This window comes from Stigmatopora argus, chromosome 6 (genome assembly GCF_051989625.1).
Source record: "Stigmatopora argus isolate UIUO_Sarg chromosome 6, RoL_Sarg_1.0, whole genome shotgun sequence".
NCBI classification, from domain to species: Eukaryota; Metazoa; Chordata; class Actinopteri; order Syngnathiformes; family Syngnathidae; genus Stigmatopora; species Stigmatopora argus.
In genome coordinates, this window is record NC_135392.1 from 14,934,116 (window position 1) to 14,953,715 (window position 19,600).

General features: G+C 36.9%; 1 protein-coding gene across 1 annotated transcript; it reads right to left on the minus strand.

Annotated features, from left to right (window-relative positions):
* Window positions 1-1,032: 1,032 nt before the first annotated feature.
* camkvb (CaM kinase-like vesicle-associated b) lies at window positions 1,033-16,663 on the minus strand. Its single transcript, XM_077602653.1, has 11 exons — window positions 16,488-16,663; window positions 5,188-5,295; window positions 4,353-4,484; window positions 3,852-3,926; window positions 3,559-3,697; window positions 3,149-3,269; window positions 2,983-3,058; window positions 2,603-2,739; window positions 2,362-2,440; window positions 2,160-2,247; window positions 1,033-2,050 (listed from the first exon to the last, which is right to left on the minus strand). Exons 2-11 carry the CDS (start codon window positions 5,280-5,282, stop codon window positions 1,748-1,750), a joined length of 1,245 nt encoding a protein of 414 aa, XP_077458779.1. The 5' UTR covers window positions 5,283-5,295; window positions 16,488-16,663; the 3' UTR covers window positions 1,033-1,747.
* Window positions 16,664-19,600: the final 2,937 nt, after the last annotated feature.

Consider the following 19,600-nt stretch of genomic DNA (forward strand, 5'->3'; position numbering starts at 1 on the left):
ATGTCACTATGGGGAGCTCAATCGTAGACATGAGTTTTACAACAAATTTGCACAAACATTAATTGTATCCTATTGCGCCTTGAAGCGACAGGTAAACTTCTAACAGAACCAAAAAGACGGACAATCCGAAACCAAGAACAGCAAGAATCACAGTTTTTGTAGCCTGTCAAATATTGCTCAGCTTCTATTAGGACTCCTTTCGTGGATCATTATTATTGAGCGATCTTTATTAGTACCGGTTGTCAAGACAAGCAAGATGAGCTTAGAAAAACAAGATGGGCAAAATGAACGTTAACTTTCTAGCAATGATACGTGTCTTCCAATAAAAGAATGAGGTTAAAAGACGTACTTGTAATTAAGACATGGTAGCGCAAGAGTGTAGACCAAGGCAAACAGAGCAATGGCAAAACAATAACTCCATATATCATCAATTCTAATGTCATAAAGCCTATTGTGGTGCTTTTAGAAAAAGAAAAGCTACAAATTAATTAGATGCATAGAAGTGCCATTGGATCAAGATCTATATTTTGCAAGACAAACATATATGAAATGGGGCACAAAATATTTTTAATACAGTTTCAACACACCTTGGGTCAAAGTGTAAAATTTGAACTATTGGCTAGGTACAGTCAGTACAAAAGTAAGTGAGTACACAGCCCTGAACTGATTGTGATAGAAATAATGAAACCAGTATATATCTAGCCATGTTTCCTTCAAGCTTCATAATAAATTTGAAGAAAAACTGCCCAAGTATGTACATAATCGTGCTACTAGCCTGTTTCACTGTGAAGCGTTTGTGGTTTTTGGTGATAAGCTCCGGTATTTGTATATTGGATGGGATTATAATACATAAAAGTTCCAACCTGGGTTTCACCAGACCATAATATACTCATATACATGTAATAAAACTGCCCTGGTATTTCTTACTGGGGTTAATCAGTCTATACATTGTGGCACATTCTAAATTGCTTTTCAGTTTTGCAGCCACATTAAGGTGTTTTTTATTTTTTAATTTCCTCTCAAAAAGAGCTGCAACAGTTGCTTAAATTTATGGTGGAAAAAGATTGAAAGGCTATTATCATGTTCTCATTTTTTTATTTCACAACAACCGGGCATCTGGACAGGGTTGTGTAGTCTTTTATATCTATGGTAAATGTAAAATTTACAGCAAAAAAAAGTGAGAACTCATGCTCTTTTAGCTACTCCTACAAAGTTTTCTATGTACAAAATATTCAGACATACAACTATGATGTTCTTCCCTGAGGAGGGAATAAGTAAACTAATAAACTGTGTGTTCTTCTGTGCTTGTGTGTGACATACAGAAACTGTTAGTTGTCTGGACAAACCCACTTATTAGGACCTCGGAGGAATACAGTTCAAAACTATCCTTTGTTTTGAAGAACTAGCAGAGAAATATTTCCCAGGTAAGATTTTTTTTAAAAGCGTTGAGGACGTTCTTATGACTGAGAGACATCCATGTAAAACTGCAGCTTGACATCAGATCTGTTCTTTAAATCTGTTCAAGCAAATAATTATTAGAATTGGTTATAAATAGAAATGTGATTCAGTTAACTGGAATGCCAATATCATGCGGTGCGCGCAAGAAAGCTAGTACTGATGATAATAATGCTGCAAGTGAGAGAGCGTCAGTGTCACCATGCTAGCAGCCAATGTACAGCGTGCAGGTGTGCAAAGGTCACAGAAGTAAACACAAGGAGGTCGGGGTGTTGGGGGATGTATGGCGGGGCTAGCCTTGCTCATCTCCTGCCTCGGCACCTACATGGAGTGGAGCCAAAGTATCTCCATTGCAGCGAGAGGTGGGCTCTGCTTCCTGTGGTTGTGGCGCTGTCTCCTCAGTGGTTTCCACAACTGGGTTGTTTATTTCCATGCCGACTTCCTGTGCTGTAGCAGCAGCAGGTGAGGCAGGGTCCGCTGTGGCCTCCGGAGGCACGCTGTCCGATACTGCGGTCGCTGTTGGACTGGAGGTCGTTGTGTTACTTTGCTCGGTTGCTCTCAGTCTCTTCATGATGGTGGTCACTCGCACAGCTTTCTGTGGGAAGAGAATTTGAAAAACAGCCCGTTTGTCAGTATTCTTACCAAAATGTGCCGTTACATTTCAAATCAAAGGATTTGATTGAAAGTAGGCACTTGGGGCTTACCTTCCATTTGGCTCGTGCAAAGTTCTTCTCTATTTGTGCACATACGTGTTCCTTTATGTTTTTATCTGAGGCTGCACCACCAGAGATCCTGTGAAATAATAATAAAATAAGGACACGGAAACCTAGAATTTCTTATTCAATTTCTCTGCTCATGTTTACAAAGAATGAGATTCATTTGGTCTACACCATCTACACCATCTACCATTCATGATTAATAGCTTCCTGGGCTGTCAGTCTCTGGTCTTGATCCACCTCCATCAGACGTGTAACCAGATTCTTTGCTGTGATGGGGAAATGAATGGAAACTTTAAAAAGTGGCTGATTCATTCCTCTGGTGGGTGTTAGGATTGATCTTGGATTTATTTCTTTTTTTTTAAATTAATTTTTACGGGACAGAATCTGTCACATTTTCATTGTGTCTCATGTCTTCACGATCAAGATACCTGAATCTGAGATCTCGTCCCAGTATGGAGAGTCAAACTCATAATCTCCGGCAAGGATCTTTCGGAATAGGTTCTTGTCATGATTTTCATAGTCGTCTTCATCACTTTCATCGTAGAAAGGTGGGTTACCTGAAAGTCTAGGTTTGAATATAGAGAAGAAATTGAAAGTCGTAAGTAGTGCCATTTGCATTTTAATAAAAACATTATCTATGATTAGCAGTAAACCAGTTGAGTTTGTAGCTTGTCAGCCCTATATATTGAAAAGATAAGCGGCTGGATGGTGAGCGAATGAATATAGAATACTTATCATGGTATCGAACCTTTACATTTTGCAGCACCGAACAGTCTCTCACACATAATTTATGAATGTCAATACTCACAGGATGTACATTATGACACCTGTTGCCCAGCAGTCTACAGGTCGACCGTATCGCTGTCTGCCGACGACCTCAGGAGCTGCAGAAGAATAACGAAACGGGATTACCTATTGCTGTTAAAAGGAAAAAAATATTCGCACTGTTTTGTTTGGCTCTTTAAAAATCTCACCTAAATATTCAGGTGTCCCACAGGGGTCTTTGATTAATCCATTTTCCAACTTGGCAAGATGGAAGTCACTGATGACTATTTTAGAGTGCTTCAAGCGATTGTAGTAAACCAGGTTCTCCAACTATAACAGATTCACACTTTTAGAGTCATTTTTAAAGTAGTAGTCATTCACAAACACATAAGCCAATAGCAACCCGGACTGTTTTTTTCCGAAAGGACGACTATTTGAAGTATCAGACCCCAGCTTTATTTGTAATGCTGGCATTAGTGTGGGTTATTCTGGGCTCTAGTCGAGAAATGCAATCTGCTTACAAACAAACCACACATTTCTTAAACAGCACCAGAAAAAAATCAATTCCTCGAAATTTGTTGGCTGCTTATATTAATAGCGATAGAGAGATGTGTTTTACCTTGAGATTTCTGTGCACAATATGCAGAGAGTGGAGGTACGCAACAGCTTCCAAGACCTGGCGCACCACATTGCTTGTGTCCCGCTCTGAGTAATAGCCTTGATCCAAGATCCAGTCAAATACTTCTCTACCTGTTGCGCTGACGGAAGAGATGCATTCTCTTAAATGGAGCACATTTATGACAGGCATGTATAGATTTTGTGATATCACCATAAACAATGGGAAATTCTAAGATGAATAAAGGGGCTACCTAGGAGTTCAGAAGGACAAAAGACACTACAATTCTCACTTACAGTTCAAGAAAAAGGAAATATTCCTTTTTTGTTTCAAAGACATCCACCAGCTGGAGAATATTAGAATGTTTCACCCTGAAGGGATTAGGAATCAGAGTGAAAAATTAGATACTGTTGGAAGTTTTAATCTTTCACTCATTGATACCATACAAACTGTAATTAAATAATGTTTCTTTCACAAAACTCAATGCAAAGAAACTAATCGGCATGATTAAAAAGCTCTTGCATGTCAGGAGCACAATTGTGGTTTCACCTAATGATTAAAAATATTAGATTAAGATTTGGATGTGAGACTCTTTGGCTCACTCATTCAATGTTCCAGCTTTTAGTCTTGAATATCAAAAAACATCCACTACTTACACCATAGTCAAAGCTTAATTACACAACAAGATCAAGTGTTTAAAAAAAGTACAGCCTAAGCAGCGATAATGAATACAAAACAGCAGTTAGTAAAAATATAATTCAAAATTAAGTGAACAATAAAATGTATATACTACTCACATCTTCAAAATGAGGATTTCATTTTTTGCAGCTTTGCGGACTTTTCTTCCGTCCTTTTTCATGAACCTTTTACATGTGTACATTCTTGTTGAATTTTTGTCCTTAGCCCTGAATAGCTCACAAAACTCCTCCCTGAAAACAGTTTATATGTGAGAAGAATGAATAGTAGTACCACTAAAGATTAAAACCCATGAACTGGTCTTAAATGTAAAAAAATATATATATTTGACTTATCCTGCATGCAAAGATGCTTGATTAGTGAATGAAAGAAAATCTAGGTAAAATTCATTTTGGTTCGTCTTAAAATTTTAATCCAAGATCCCAAATTTTTTGTGAGTAGTGGACAATCATGCTGTGTTTTTTTAATGATAATTTACTGAAAATGTCCTTAAGACTTCATTTGTGACTCTTGTTTAAGGTTACATATATATATATATATATATATTAAAGCAGTGGTCCCCAACCACCGGTCCGTGAACCTAGTGCCGGTCCATCAGATTAAAAAATGTCAACGTTTTCAATCTCAACCTACTTGAAATGTTGTTATAATAATAATAGATAATTGGTATTATGCTTGGGACTTTTTTTTTTTTGCTGTCGTGGGTGTCATACGTGCACCGACCCCACCCCAACACAATTTTAGCGGTCCGCGGTGAGAAAAAGGTTGGGTTTGACCACGGAATTAAAGAATATATTACATACATATATTGTGTATATATATATATATATATATATATATATATATATATATATATATATATATATATGTATATATATATATATATATATATATATATATATATATATATATATATATATATATTAATGTACTCACGATTTAACAATTTGACCCATGTCATATTTGTCCGTTACATCTGAAGGACTGTGATAATCCTTCTTTTCGCCAATTGTTAAACAGCCAAAGGGCATGGCCACACCTGACCTGTATGGACAAATAAAGACGGGAGAAAATAATGATTCAAAAACGTGCATAGTCTTTTCTCATCAGCAGCAAGCGGCATGTACACTGTACTTTCTGCATGTGGGTGACCTTTCCTGGCTCTGCATCTTTTCGTGTCACTTTCACTATAGCGGCCATGTGATGAACGCTTTTGCTCAGCAAAGTTGCATAAAAAGAGCAAACGAGTATTTTTGTAATGTTCCTGACAGAGGATGCAAGCAAAAAAAACAGTAAACTTTAACAGTGCACGGATAGTATTTTTTTGAAAAGATCAAATATAAAGCAAAATGATGCTTTGTAAAAAAAAAAAAAAAGGTCAAGTCTATTAAAAGAGAAGTTTAGACATAAATAAAGTTCAGTCCGAAATGAATTTGTCCCTTTCATGATGGAAGTCAGCATAAGCTAGATTCTCGGATGACTGACTATGACATGTAATGAAACAAAACCAAGTTGTTACCTGTTATTTGTGTGGTTGATATCTTTTAAAAATTATGTGTCTATAATCTGGCATGAGGCAGAAGTCTGCAAACGGTCTTAATGTTGTCGTGAAAGGCCTTATTATGAAGAAAAGGGGAAAAAGGTTTATAACACTAATGGCACCATTTGTTCTAACCACTCTCAGCTCCCTTTGAGCATTATTACTACTCATTCTGTTATTATTTTTTTGGGGTGGACTGTGACCAATCAATTACTGGCAGCACTTCATTACTCATTTATGTAACCTTGCTACTACTGTAGATCTGAGTGCAGTATTTTTAAAAAATCATGTGTTCAATTGTTATAAAGATGTTGCTATAGGTCCTTGTAACCTTTCAAACTAAATTTATGACTTTGGAGAAGCAGAATATAATACAGTATGTCAAGGTTAACGTTGTTTTCTTGTACTTGATCAGAGTATTTACTCTACTTGGAATTATTTTTCTTCCTGCAAATATTGAACTACATCTTCAGCAGTCATTTAATATCATTGCAGTTCTTCAACTAAGGACATCAAATTATTAGCTGGATGCAATGCATCAACATCAGGAAGTTTATGAAAACATTAATTGAATGTTCATCTTTCAAAGCTCATCCCTTTCTTTACAGTCCTCTTAGCTCAGCAACTCACTGAACTGCTGACTACTCCAAGCCAGTGCTGATTTAGTGAGGTGAAGTTAAACATTGCTGAGCCTCAGCATTTACAAACATCATTTTATAGAAAGCTTCGCTCGCAAACAAGATGAAAAGCCTTTTTATCCGTGTTTACAATAGCAAAGGAAACAAAACATTTTAGCCGTAAAAGTTCAAATTAAAACTCCTCAAAGTAATCCTGACATTTTGCTTCAGTCCGTTTTTTTTGCCTTTTAAGCCAAAGGTTGAGTTTTTGCTGTGTAATAGCACAAAGACAAGAACAATACAAGTTGAATTTTTATACATAAATGCAGTGGCGGTCCGTGCATTTCCTAGTGACGCCTTCAGCAAAAACTATTTTATGGCTATAAAACCTCTACTGCAGCTACAACTGCGAAACATAAAAAATAATCAATAATAACCTCATACAATTGAAATATTATTTAGGAATATAGCCATATTTTACTCACCAAAAATCCTTTTTAACTGTACACAATATCCATCCTCCTTTCTTTCTTCCTTCTTTTCTATCGCCATCGAAGCTAATGCTGAAAGTCGAGCCTGTCCTGTCGTATTTCTGGCATGCGTTTTTATTCGTTTTAGTGCTGAAAATGTTTGTTCCCGGTTGTGACAGGCTTGCTTTGGAGTTGTCCGACCTTTCTTAATGACGTCCAGCTTTTTTTCTGGAAAAGTCAATCTTGAAAATGGCTTTAAATCAACACAACAATATATTTGCTTGTGCAGCTCGCTCCAGATACAGTTTGGTAACTCTGGCTAGTCCACTCTATCACTAGCCAATCATAGTTGGTGAAAGCGATGACGTATCCCTACGCCTGCGAGAAGGCAATGACGTATCCCTACGCCTGCGAGAAGGCATTGTGGTGTTGCCAACCCGAAATCTGATTGGTTAAAGCAACAGTCTTATTGACGCTTGTTTAATGCAGCAGAGCCTGCAGAACTGATTGTGAAGGCCTTGAGGCAGATTTCTGACCCTGGCAACAAATAATGGCTGAAATGTGATTGGTTAAATGCTTCAATATGAAAACACACATCTGGAAGCAGTGCGACCAGGGGGGAAAGCAATGAAAGGAAGCTAACAGACAATTTGGAATTATTTAATAAGTATTCATGGACAAAATATAATTAAAATCAGTCTGTGATTCAGATATTTCTTAGGCCAGCAGAGAAGGCCTTGAAGGCCCTGACGGCACACCACTGCATAAATGGCTTCCAAAACTAGACTTCTTTTTCACTAGCCACATCGTTCTGCTTCGGCGCAGAGAATCAAAAGCACAATGCCGATAGATGCAAACAATTTAAATCATATTTATGTAATTGCAAAGCCAGTGAACAGCAACTCAAGAGTCAGCTGGCAATAAATCACAGATAGAACAGCATGCACAAATTCAGCTCAAAACCGCTTTAACCCTGAGAAACAACTGATGGTATTTTGTAGTCTTACACAAATACATCTTGAAAACCAAGTTCTATGGTTTTGTTCCATCAATTATTAAACTGATTTATTATGCTGACGCTGCTTATGATGCTTGCATTGGTTTGCCAGTGGCAATGTTTCTTTTCATGCATTTACATTCTGGAATACAATTTGTATAATTGTACTTCCTTTAACCTCTAAGCATCTAGGCTCTTGGGCTTAAATTTCAAGATAAATTTACAGTAGTGAGCGGGACAACCTGGACTGCCTCTTAATTACATTGTATGTACTGTATAGACAAAAATTCACATGCTTTTTTTTCATCAGAAAAGCAGACGCACCAGCACGGGAACTCACGCTCAAAGCTGTTAGATTCGAACCTGCATCTCTTTTCCTGTGAGGAAGACTTACTAATAAATTTTCCTCTTTGCTATCTGTGTTTAAAATCATTTGGAACGTATACATGTATTGAAAGGCGCCCTCAAATGTTGCCAAATATGAGTTGTGAATATAATAGAGCACAAAGGGAAGATAATAAGGTAAAACTAATGACATCAAAAGTACACAAAACTCCACCATGTTGAATGCTTTTGAAATTTTTATAACCTCAGGCTCCAGTGGAATTGATTGTGTATGACACCCAACTCCACTGATTATCATGACATTAGAAATTAGACGTGAGTGGAAAAACCATGTTACACCATTTGATTCTAAAATAATTTCCTCAAATGCCGTGATAACCAGCACGAGACCTTATTCCGCATTGTGTCTCTGCGTAGGTGGTAAGATGCATAATCAAATTAAATTAAATGCCAAGCATGTTATCCCAAGTTTATTCCTCTCTTTTCAGTCCTTATCTAGAACGCCTGCCACCTCTGACTTTAATATTCTCTGATCTAAAGCTTCTTTCTCCAACAGCAAAGAAAGGGAATCGATTAAGAAGTGAAACTAATGAAATTATCGGTTGTTGTACTTGTGCTCCCTTGTATATTTTGATATACGTACTATTCTCCACATCTTTTATTATTGTAATGTACAGTTTTTCCCTGTCATATTGGTGAATGTTACTGCACAGAGTGAATTTTACACTAAAATTTGATATATATTGATATCAGCGGCGGTCCGTGCGTTTTCTAGCGAAGCCTTCAGCGAATCAATCCAACCCTCCAAAACTATTTTATGGCTATAAAACCTCTGCTGCAGCTACAGCTGCGACACATAAAAAATAATCAATAATAATCTCATACAATTGAAATATTATTTAGGAATATAGCTATATTTTACTCACCAAAAATCCTTCTTAACTGTACACAATATCCATCCTCCTTTCTTCCTTCTTTTCTATCGCCATTGAAGCTAATGCTGAAAGTCGAGCCTGTCCTGTCGTATTTCTGGCATACGTTTTATTCGATTTAGTGCTGAAAATGTTCATTCCCGGTTGTGACAGATTTGCTTGCTTTGGAGTTTTCCAACCTTTCTTAATGATGTCCAGCTTTTTTTTCTTGAAAAGTCTGTCTTGAAAATGGCTTTAAATCAACACAACAATATATTTGCTTGTGCAGCTCGCTCCAGATACAGTTTGGTATCACTAGCCAATAATAGTTGGTGAAAGCGATGACGTATCCCAACTCGAAATTTGATTGTTTAAAGCAACAGTCTTATCGACGCTTATTTAATGCAGCAGGGCCTGCAGAACTGATTGTGAAGGCCTTGAGGCAGATTTCTGACCCTGGCAAAAAATAATGGCTGAAATGTGATTGGTTAAATGCTTCATTATGAAAACACACATCTGGAAGCAGTGCAACCAGGGGGAAAAACAATGAAAGGAAGTTAACAGACAATTTAGAATTATTTAATATATAATAGTATTCATGGACAAAATATGATTAACATCAGTCTGTGATTCAGATATTTCTTAGGCCAGCAGAAAAGGCCTTGAAGGCCCTGACGGCACACCACTGATTGATTATATATATATATATATTTTTTTTCATAGTGATCATCCAGCATGCATTTTTATTATAAAGAGAGAGCATAACTTGTTTGTGGGTTTGCATCTGTGCAGAAAAACAGTTGTTGGTGACCTCGCAGATGGCTTACCAAGCGTTTGATTCAGAAAACCATGTGACTAAAAAGTTCACGTCTAGTACAAATGCCACATCTGAGCCCCGTCACCATGGTGACGCGGGTGAATTAGCAGCAAGAGAATGCCGCCATCCACCAGGGACAACATATTCTTTGATATGAACAAACTTGCCCTGCTGCTATCCACTCATGTAACTGGGGTTAGCCCTTGTCTTGATGTCCTACTGTGACCAAAAAGCTATTAGGGTTGGTGAGAAGTTCTCCACATGGCCTTGACAAGCCCTAAAAAATGGATTGTCCACACGAAAACAACTAACAAAATGATACTGTTCAATCTCCTACAAGACACATGACAAAAGCCCCCTGGTGAAAAATCACAAACATAAAGAAACTAAATTGCCATGTCATCTCAAGTTTGTTCTGAGGAGATTTTAAATAATAATTTCCTATTATCTGAGACAAGTTTTCAAAAGGTTCATACTCTCAAGAAGAAATATTTGGGAAAATGTGTTACACTAAGAAATGTTGACCCCCAAAAGAATGAAGTCGTATTTCTTTTTTTCAAAGGCTTCATATCAGTTTATGCCTAATGCGTTTCAAAAATCACATTACAGTCTTGCTTCCACTTAAAGTATAACTGGTCCTCTTCTGTGACAACCCTGGCGAAAAAGAAACGCAACACTGCGGGCAAAACACAGCCAATTTTAACTAATTGAATCAACGAAAGCAAACAAGTTGCTGTAACACAATGTGTGCAGGCTAAACTGGAAACGTAACACTAAAAGCCCATGGGGTCGGTCCTCTGATGCGTGCTTGGCCTTTCTCATATAAACTAATGGAGCTCGAAGAGTAGACTCGGCACGCTACAAAAATCTTCTATCGACCAAAAGGCTCAACTCGAGCTTCTTTTCCTCCCACGTCAATGAGAAAATGTAATCTCAGAGGCCTTTGGCCAGTCAATAGTAGCAGTCTGTACCTAAATATACTTCCTTCTGTTTTTCTGCCTCTTGTCGGCAATGATGCAGTTAATCTGTTTTGTTGTAATGCGGTGTGTGCGGTTGTTCAATGAGTAAAATAATGCTGTAACACACTGAGAGAACAAGCCATCTTCAAAGAAACATGGCAGGAGGTCGGTTTGCTGGTCGGATGCTTGAGCGTCCACCTCAAACAAGTTGGTACGGGAATCCCGCACTTTGCTTAACTGGAATGTCGGAATGCTTTTGAACTGGAAGTCTCGCGTAACTCTTTACATCAGGGGTGTCAGACTCGGGTTGGTTCGCGGGCCGCTTTAACGTCAACTTGATTTCACGTGGGCCGGACCATTTTAGATATAATATTTAGATTTTTTTCATTAATGGATTAAAAGAACAGGATTAAAAACCCTGAATATTCCGTTTTTTATAGATCTAAAACAATGTTTATTTTAGCTTTTTTTAATATATTTTTAGATATTACAAAATGATTTTTGAACGAAAAACAGAAAAAAATGATTAAAAAATTACAAATATTGATTTAAAAGGGGGGAAATCAGGAAATTTAACATATAAATCTATACTCTTCATTTTAATTTGATCCTAAAACAGAAAGTCGGCACTCATGATTTACTTTCCCAGGCCACACAAAATGATGCGGCGGGCCAGATTTGGCCCCCGGGCCGCCACTTTGACACGTGCTTTAAATGATTTATTGAAACCCAATTTTATAATTGTATGAGATCTGGTTGTCATTGTGTAATCCCACTCATCAAAACTACACCGCGTAGAATCGGCTTGTGTATTACTGTAGTGATATAGTAGTAATTCAAAACAAGCTTGGCTATTTAGCTTAACGTAAAATTGGAATCGGTTCCTCTTCACACCTCAGTCGCTAATCTGACCATTCTCTGTATAGATGTTGTTGGTTGCCATGGTTACAAAATCCTTGCGTGTAGTATGGCAGTACTGTACTGTTACTGCACCATGCAATTGAAATGCAGGGGAGTGGGTTCATGTTTAATGCTGCAGAAATGTAGGGCACACTTATAGTTCTTGTTTATTGTTTGACGGTCCAATTGGAGACAAAACAATGAGGTCCATCCCTTAATCATTTATCAAACTTATTCCCTACTCACTATTTGCGCCAAAGCAGCACTAAGTTGGATTTGTTCTAGAACACTGTTTCACTTACTGACGGAGGTAATTACTGTACTATAGTTATCCAAATATGGATTTCGGATCAGTTGACTGTACTAAAAAAATCTTCAAAGTATTTCTTTGTTCCCTTTTAAGGCAGTGTTGCTTTGACAATGCCGATTTGGAGCGAGAATACTAACTTCTGAGAACAGCAATTAAGAGTAGTATATCATTTTCAAGAATAACCCAGAGTCCAGCTAATAAGGACTACAATGATCATTATTCCCAATTTAGAGATAAAATTAAATCCACTGCAACCCATTTTCACAATCTCTGAATTTATAGAGGAACATGCCAACAGTCTCAGTGTAAATCAACGGTAAGGTGAAATATTAATAAATTTTCATTTAGAATTCCCCTTCAAATATTCTATTTGCGGATATACTAGAATGGCCCTTTGAAGCTCTGTGATACGATTTGAGGATAGACAATCCCTTCCAGTTGATTGCTTGACATTTACAGTTAATGGTACTTAAAATCAATGAGATGCACTTAATAAATCCATCTCAATTTGTGATTGGTGTGCAATGTATGTGTAATAAAAAGAACAAGCAGTGAATTGCCATTTATTTAAACAATTCTTGATTAAGAAAACGATTTTTCTAGCCAGTCTGTAAACGGTACTCGGTCGATTGGTCGCCGGTCTTTTGGTCGCCGATCTTTTGGTCGCCGGTCTTTTGGTCGCCCGGAAGGTAAGTGATAATTACCATTTAAATCGTTGCTCAAATTCCCTAAATACAAACTACGAATTACTATTTAGTCATACTTAATGCCCTAGTAATTATTAGGCTAAAGAAAAGCTCCAAATTTCCCGCACTTTTATTGTTTTTTGTTAGAGAACTTGTTAAGACCCTGACTGACGTACCTTCTTAAAGACAATGCATGTACATACAAAGTCTTATACACTCACACGTCGGCTCAGTGAAACTGCTCATGGCCATGATTGACTTTTATTGATGTGTAGACCGTGTTGTTTTACCTTGTTTTGTCGCCGGTCTTTTGGTCGTCGGTCTTTTGGTCGCCGGTCTTTTGGTCGCCCGTTTTCGCGGTCGGGGCGACCAAAAGACCGGCGACCAATCGACCGCACACGTTGTAAACAGTTGGCAAGATTGTTGCCACCGGTAGGCATAAGTCTCAGTCTTCAAGCTAATGTATACATTTTAAATCAAGAATCCTTATATGTGTAGTTGAGAACTACAATGACAAGCCTACTCAAATTAAAATGTTTTCTTAATAAAAAAATACTTGTCGAATTATATACAGAGAATAAAAGTCCACACGCTCCCATTCAAATAAAAGTTTTTTTTGGTGTAATTAAAAAATGAGACCAATATGTACTTTTAAAAAATGATACTCATAAATGCTACTTACAGTATGAATGGTACAACATATAATTCCAAAATCATAACTTTAAAAAACTCATGACTAGGATATGATTGAACAAAATAAATTAAAATAAAACAAATAAAAAATAAAATGAAAGTCATTAGCCCACAACACAGCCCCCCATGCTGAAAAAAAGGCTTTTTATATCCACTGCAATTGTCCTGTAATAAATGTGAGTCAATTTTCCAAAGCCTCTTGACAAAACAGAAGTGTGATGCAAACTGTTCCATCTGTTTTATATCCCGCCTACTTTATTTGTTTGGATATTGTAATTCTCTGCTTTCGGTTTGGGGGTGCCCGAAAATGAGCAGCAAACCACTCAGGTGACACATTTCCAAATCCTTGTTATAAATGTTATTGTCATCCATCTGTTGAGCAAGATATTTTTCACTCCCACCTACGTGTCCAATAGTCATTGTTTTGTGCACAAATCTTTGGCTCGTCCTTCCAAAAATGTTTAATTTGAAAAAACAATAATACATTCGCTTGCTTCATATTGAATTGACTGAGTAAAAATGTTACAACAACAATGTTGAAATGAGGAATAACGTTTTGTCCAGAAACACAAAAAGAGAATGCAAGTTCTATGATTGGTACTTTGCATGAAAATATGTGTGCATGAACAGCTCTATAAAAGAAACCTGACTGCAAGAATCTCTTATCAGTAATGTCCGTCAAACACCACTGCCACAAATAATCGATTGAGTCTATCATAGTATTTATAGATGTATTTTTTTTCTAAATCAATGCAGTAGGAAAGGAGGTCACGTATGGACAACCTCATGTCATCTGTCTATGATCTGCTTATATTTTCTCAAACCAAACATGTGACGAATAGAAACCAGTTTCTTTTTCCGTCATTGCGCAGGTGTCAAAGCTGCGGCCCGGGGGCCAAATCTGGCCCGCCGCATCATTTTGTGTGGCCCCAGAAAGTAAATCATGAGTGCCGACTTTCTGTTTTAGGATCAAATTAAAATGATAGATATAGATGTATATAACATTTCCTGATTTTCCCCCTTTTAAATCAATAATTGAATTGTTTTTAAACCATTTTTTCGTTGTGTTTTTAGTTCAAAAATCATTTTGTAAAATATAAAAATATATAAAAATATTTTCTGTTTTCCACTTTAATATGGAACATAATGATTAAAAGAGATTTGCCTTTACTAAGAAAAAAAAGTTCAAATAAACATTGTTTTAGATCTATAAAAAAATGGAATAGTTAGGGCTTTTGATCCAGTTCTTTTCATCCATTTTTAAAAAAAATTCTAAATATTATATCTAAAATGGTCCGGCCCACATCAAATCGAGTTGACGTTAATGCGGCCCGCGAACCAACAAGAGTCTGACACCCTTGCTCTATGGCAATAAATTTAGCCAAGAAACAAACAATTAGCCGGTCAGTAACAAATCAAATAGCAATAAAAACTCAAATGTCACTTTTTTATGTTTGTTTGTTATCTCGTTTTTAAGGCTGTGCTTTGTACATTTTATTTTGAATATTTGTTCCCTCCACCAGTCAGTAAAAAAAATGACAAAAATACAATCTCAACTTTAAAAATTATATTAATTTGGATAATCAGACAGTTTTATCATATTTGGTGTCTGCCTGGCATCATAGCTGCAATAACGGAGTGTATTGAGTATGCTGCACTATTCCTTCAGTGCTCACAGGTTGGCAATAGTTTACTGCAATATACTTAATGGCTGAAGACTCACTAAGGAAACATTCCATTTTTAATAAGTATATGAATATTAAAATCCATTCAGCATCGCCAGTTAAATATATACACATTTTAAACAGGGGTTAGACAGTGTGGTGCAACTGTATGTATAATAATGAAAATACCAAGTTTAGAATACGTTCACTGGCATCATAATCTTTGGATTTACTCTTTGATTAGTCATTTTGAAGTCTGCTGCCTCATTTGCAAAGCAATCCAACCAATTGAATCATGCAATCTATCATGCCAAAAGTGCAAAGAATTAAAGAGCACTTGAAATAGATATTTCTCCCTATGCATCCAATTTCATTCGAATTACTATATAGGCCATAAGCATAGATAGACCTCTGATAGGGCTCAGAAAATCTTGACATCTAGGCTCCATTGGGACTGCCTCATCTAAATAGGCCGTATATTACCGTACATCGATGAATCAAACTCCCTGTGGAAATGTTTCTATAATGTTCATGTATAGAGGATTTAATCAGAGAGAACGAAAGTTACAAAGACAGAAAAAGAAAATGATGTTTTTGTTTTAAAGAAATGTGGGATGTTGCATGGTTACAGTGTAAAGAAGCCATTGTAAGAATGTGCAATGTCCCCAAGCTAATACTCCAGAGAACATGAACGAGTCAGACAGATTAGTGTCAGTGTGGCACAGGCAGGAATAGTTTAAAAAGAATGTTTTTTAAAAATGTGTCAGCTCCCGCATAGCGACGGTAGGAGCATTACATTTACTCTAATAAACTCACATCTACTCATAGCACAACGCTTCCCAAAACTAAATTATGTAAACTTCATCAATTCCAGTCCTTTCAAAACACTACTTCCAAAAATGTTTGTATCAAAGAAAAAAAAGAAAAAAATGAGATTTTTGTAAATGATCTTTTAGAAGAAATATTTAAACAGCGTGGCCACAACCAAACTGAACAGCACACTAAATAATAGCGATTTACTATAGGAAATGTAGAAAAAAGAATTTACAGCGCCCTGTCACTGTCTCCCTTCTCACTAATGATGAATTAGACGAAATTTACTCACGTCTATTACTCAATTCATTTGGAGCAACTGAATTGCAGCATCAGCATCACCATGAAAAAGCAGCTCATGTGGAAGAATTTGTAAGTAACATACATGTGTGTGTCAATCTTATTGCAATCACAAACTTGTGTCTTGGTTTTATTCCAATTTACATTTTTCCAACGAGACTCAACAAATTCCCATAATTTCCTCATAATAAACTGGTAGTATAAAACAACTTACCTCAACACCAAATTCCGTCTTGAAATGACCTCCAGCAAAAAGTTGAATTTCTCCTCGCGATGTAGCTTTCTTGACGCTACACGCGTGTATCTTGCGGTGCGCGCAAAGTTGAGTGGAAGCAAAAATCTGCTCTAGCAGTGGAGTGTATAGTGCACCATCAGTTGTGCCACTGTGCGTCGAGCAGGCTGGAGGAGGAGGAGGAGGAGGAAGAGGAGGAGGAAGAGGAGGAGGGCACGCGCACACGCAAAGCTACGTCATCTTTCCAGTTTCTTTTCACCACCCCAATAGTTTCATCACCAAAAAATGATGCATGGTAAAGGTTGACATGGTTTTCAAGTTCTCCGCGGGGTGCTGGAGCCTATCCCAGGTGACATCGGGCACCAGGCGGGGGACACCCTGAATCGGTGGCCAGCCAATCACAGGGCACGAGGAGACGGAACATGCATAGTTAAAACCTACCTGGGTGCAAACCCTCGACCCCAGAACTGTGAGGCCGACACACTAACCACTCGTTTACTAACCACCCTGTTAACTAACATTTTTAAAAATACAAACAAGTAATGCAGTATTCTGCAAATGAATGATAACATTTTGCAATTGGGAATAAAAGTGTAGTGCCACTATGCGTCAAGCTTGTTGATCATTTGACCCTTTTGTGCTTATTTGTTTCCATTTTTTCTAAACTTAAGTAAATATTTTCATTTTATTTTGCTTTCTCCACTGATTTCCCTGACAGTTGAAACTTTTTCCCTCTTTTCCTAACTCAAGGGTTTCAGACTCGGGTTGGTCCATGGACCGTATTAACGTCAACTTGATTTCATGTGGGCCGGACCATTTTAAATATAATATTTAGATATTGTTTTAAAAATTGGATTAAAATAACTAAATCAAAAGCCCTAAATATTCCATTTTTTATAGATCTAAAAAAAGTGTTTATTTGAGCTTTTTTTCTTAGTAAGGGAAAATCTCTTTTAATCATTATGTTCCATATTAAAGTGGAAAACAAAAAATATTTTTATATATTTTTCGATTTTACAAAATGATTTTTGAACTAAAAACACAAAGAAAAAAAATGGATTAAAAATTGCAATTATTGATTTAAAAGGGGGAAAATCAGGAAATATAAAATACATCTATAATCTTCATTTTAATTTGATCCTAAAACAGAAAGTCGGCACTCGTGTTTTACTTTCCCGGGCCACACAAAATGATGCGGCGGGCCAGATTTGGCCCCCGGGCCGCCACTTTGACACCTGTGTCCTAACTGCAATATATTATATGAAAAAAAAATCCTGCTGATTCCTCCCCCGCATGCGTTCAAATTGGTTGAAGATTTTTAATAAGCCACTCAAATGAGTATCCACTGAAGACACATTGCAGTTACACCTTAACTACTGGAATTAACATTTTTTACAAACATGTTAATTCTTGTTAGGCTTCTGATAAGTCTAAAGAAGTTCTTTGGGGTTGTGTTTTATTTTTATGTTTTGTTTTTCATAAATTTACCAACTTGATGAACTTGATCAACAGACTATAATTGTTAACCTGCTTTTCGGCATCTGTTGCAAAGAAATTTGAAAATGCTTTTTTAATATCCAGTGATGATTATTGAGTCCCTTAAGTAATTTATTTTCTTTTTTCAAATGAGGTTTCAGCTCTCTGAAAAACGTTTTGTTACACATTTAATGGTACGGCATTGTAACTGTAGGCTGTATAATAACATTTATATCAATTTATATCATATTGGCCAGGCTGAATTCTTAAAATAACAATTTGAAGAAAGGTGAAATAATGCTAAATTGTTCAAAAGTTGGCATAGCTTCATAGCGTGTCTGATAGGTTTAGAGCTCATAGTGAGTCATTCTATTTCCTATCATGATTACATCGGTGTGTCAATGATGCAAAGCTTCATTCTCTCTCTCTCTCTTTCTCTTTTTCTCACAGCTGTCATTTCTTAATTCTGCAATAAAGATAGCATCTGGCAATATATTAACAATACGGCGATTCCATAGGGCGATTCACTGGTTCTGCTCATGGAAGCAGACTTCCTTGAGTCAGAGGCAACACTAAGTCGGATTTGATGGTCTTGGTTCAGCAGGAATAGTACCAGTTAGGTCACGGTGATTCTCAACTAATTATTGGAGACATCCTGCTCTCCTTCCACTGCTTCCTGCCACAGTTTTGCTCGCAAGCCTTGTACTTCTAGTCACAGAGCGACCTGCTGTTTTCTCTGCATGTGCCTGATATCACAACGGCAGCCTTGGCCCTGTAGTACCACAGTGTTCATGTTGCCGTTGCTATAGCAACGGATGCTCGGAAGCTTTATTTCTCTTCTTTGCGTGCATATTGAGACATTGATGAGGAAAATCTAGAATTTTGAATCCGTCACCGGCAAGATAACTCCCGTAGAACGTACCATCCTGTTATTATACCTGGTCATGGAAATAAACAGGAACACAAAAAAAGCGATGCAATGTTTTTAATGCGAGTCTCATTGTTGGTAATCATGCGTGACTGATGTTTCTTCTTGCAGAAAAAGTGTGGCATAGCACGATCGCCGCAAACAAGCTCTTCAACAGGATGTGAAATCACAAAGGACACAGCATGATGTGATATCTCCCTCTTCAGAGGGAGGTACTGCATGCTGACACTTTAGAAATGCTTTCAAAGGTCACAGCTGAAGGCATTATGCACTGTAAAGTAAATGTGTGTGTTGCAGGTGATTTGCTTACGGCTATGATACAGTTGACGTCAAATTTCCGCATTTTACGGACTATAAGTCGCACATTTGAGTTTGGCTGGGCCTGTGAATATTTTCAAGTGTGACTTATGTATGTGTGACTTATATATATATATATATATATATATATATATATATATATATATATATATATATATTAGAATATTAAAATAAAATGACATATATATATGTCATTTTATTTGTTTCATTCTAACCTTCTTATATTGTGATTTATGGGTTATATTTATCAAAAAACTGCTAGTACGTAACATTAACAGATGCGTTTTGGTCTCTTGTTCCCTACTTTACTATTACTTTAATGCATAATGTTGTACTACATTGCAACTTGTTTGTTTTTTTCCCGTTCATTGTG

Bases quoted from the DNA above. Each gene is read 5' to 3' on its own strand.
- camkvb (XM_077602653.1), bottom strand. From the start codon at position 5,282: ATGCCCTTTGGCTGTTTAACAATTGGCGAAAAGAAGGATTATCACAGT. The intron at 4,485-5,187 runs GTGAGTACATTA...AACTGTTTTCAG, and splicing joins ATGGGTCAAATTGTTAAATC to GGAGGAGTTTTGTGAGCTAT. The intron at 3,270-3,558 runs GTAAAACACATC...AATCTGTTATAG, and splicing joins TTGTGCACAGAAATCTCAAG to TTGGAGAACCTGGTTTACTA.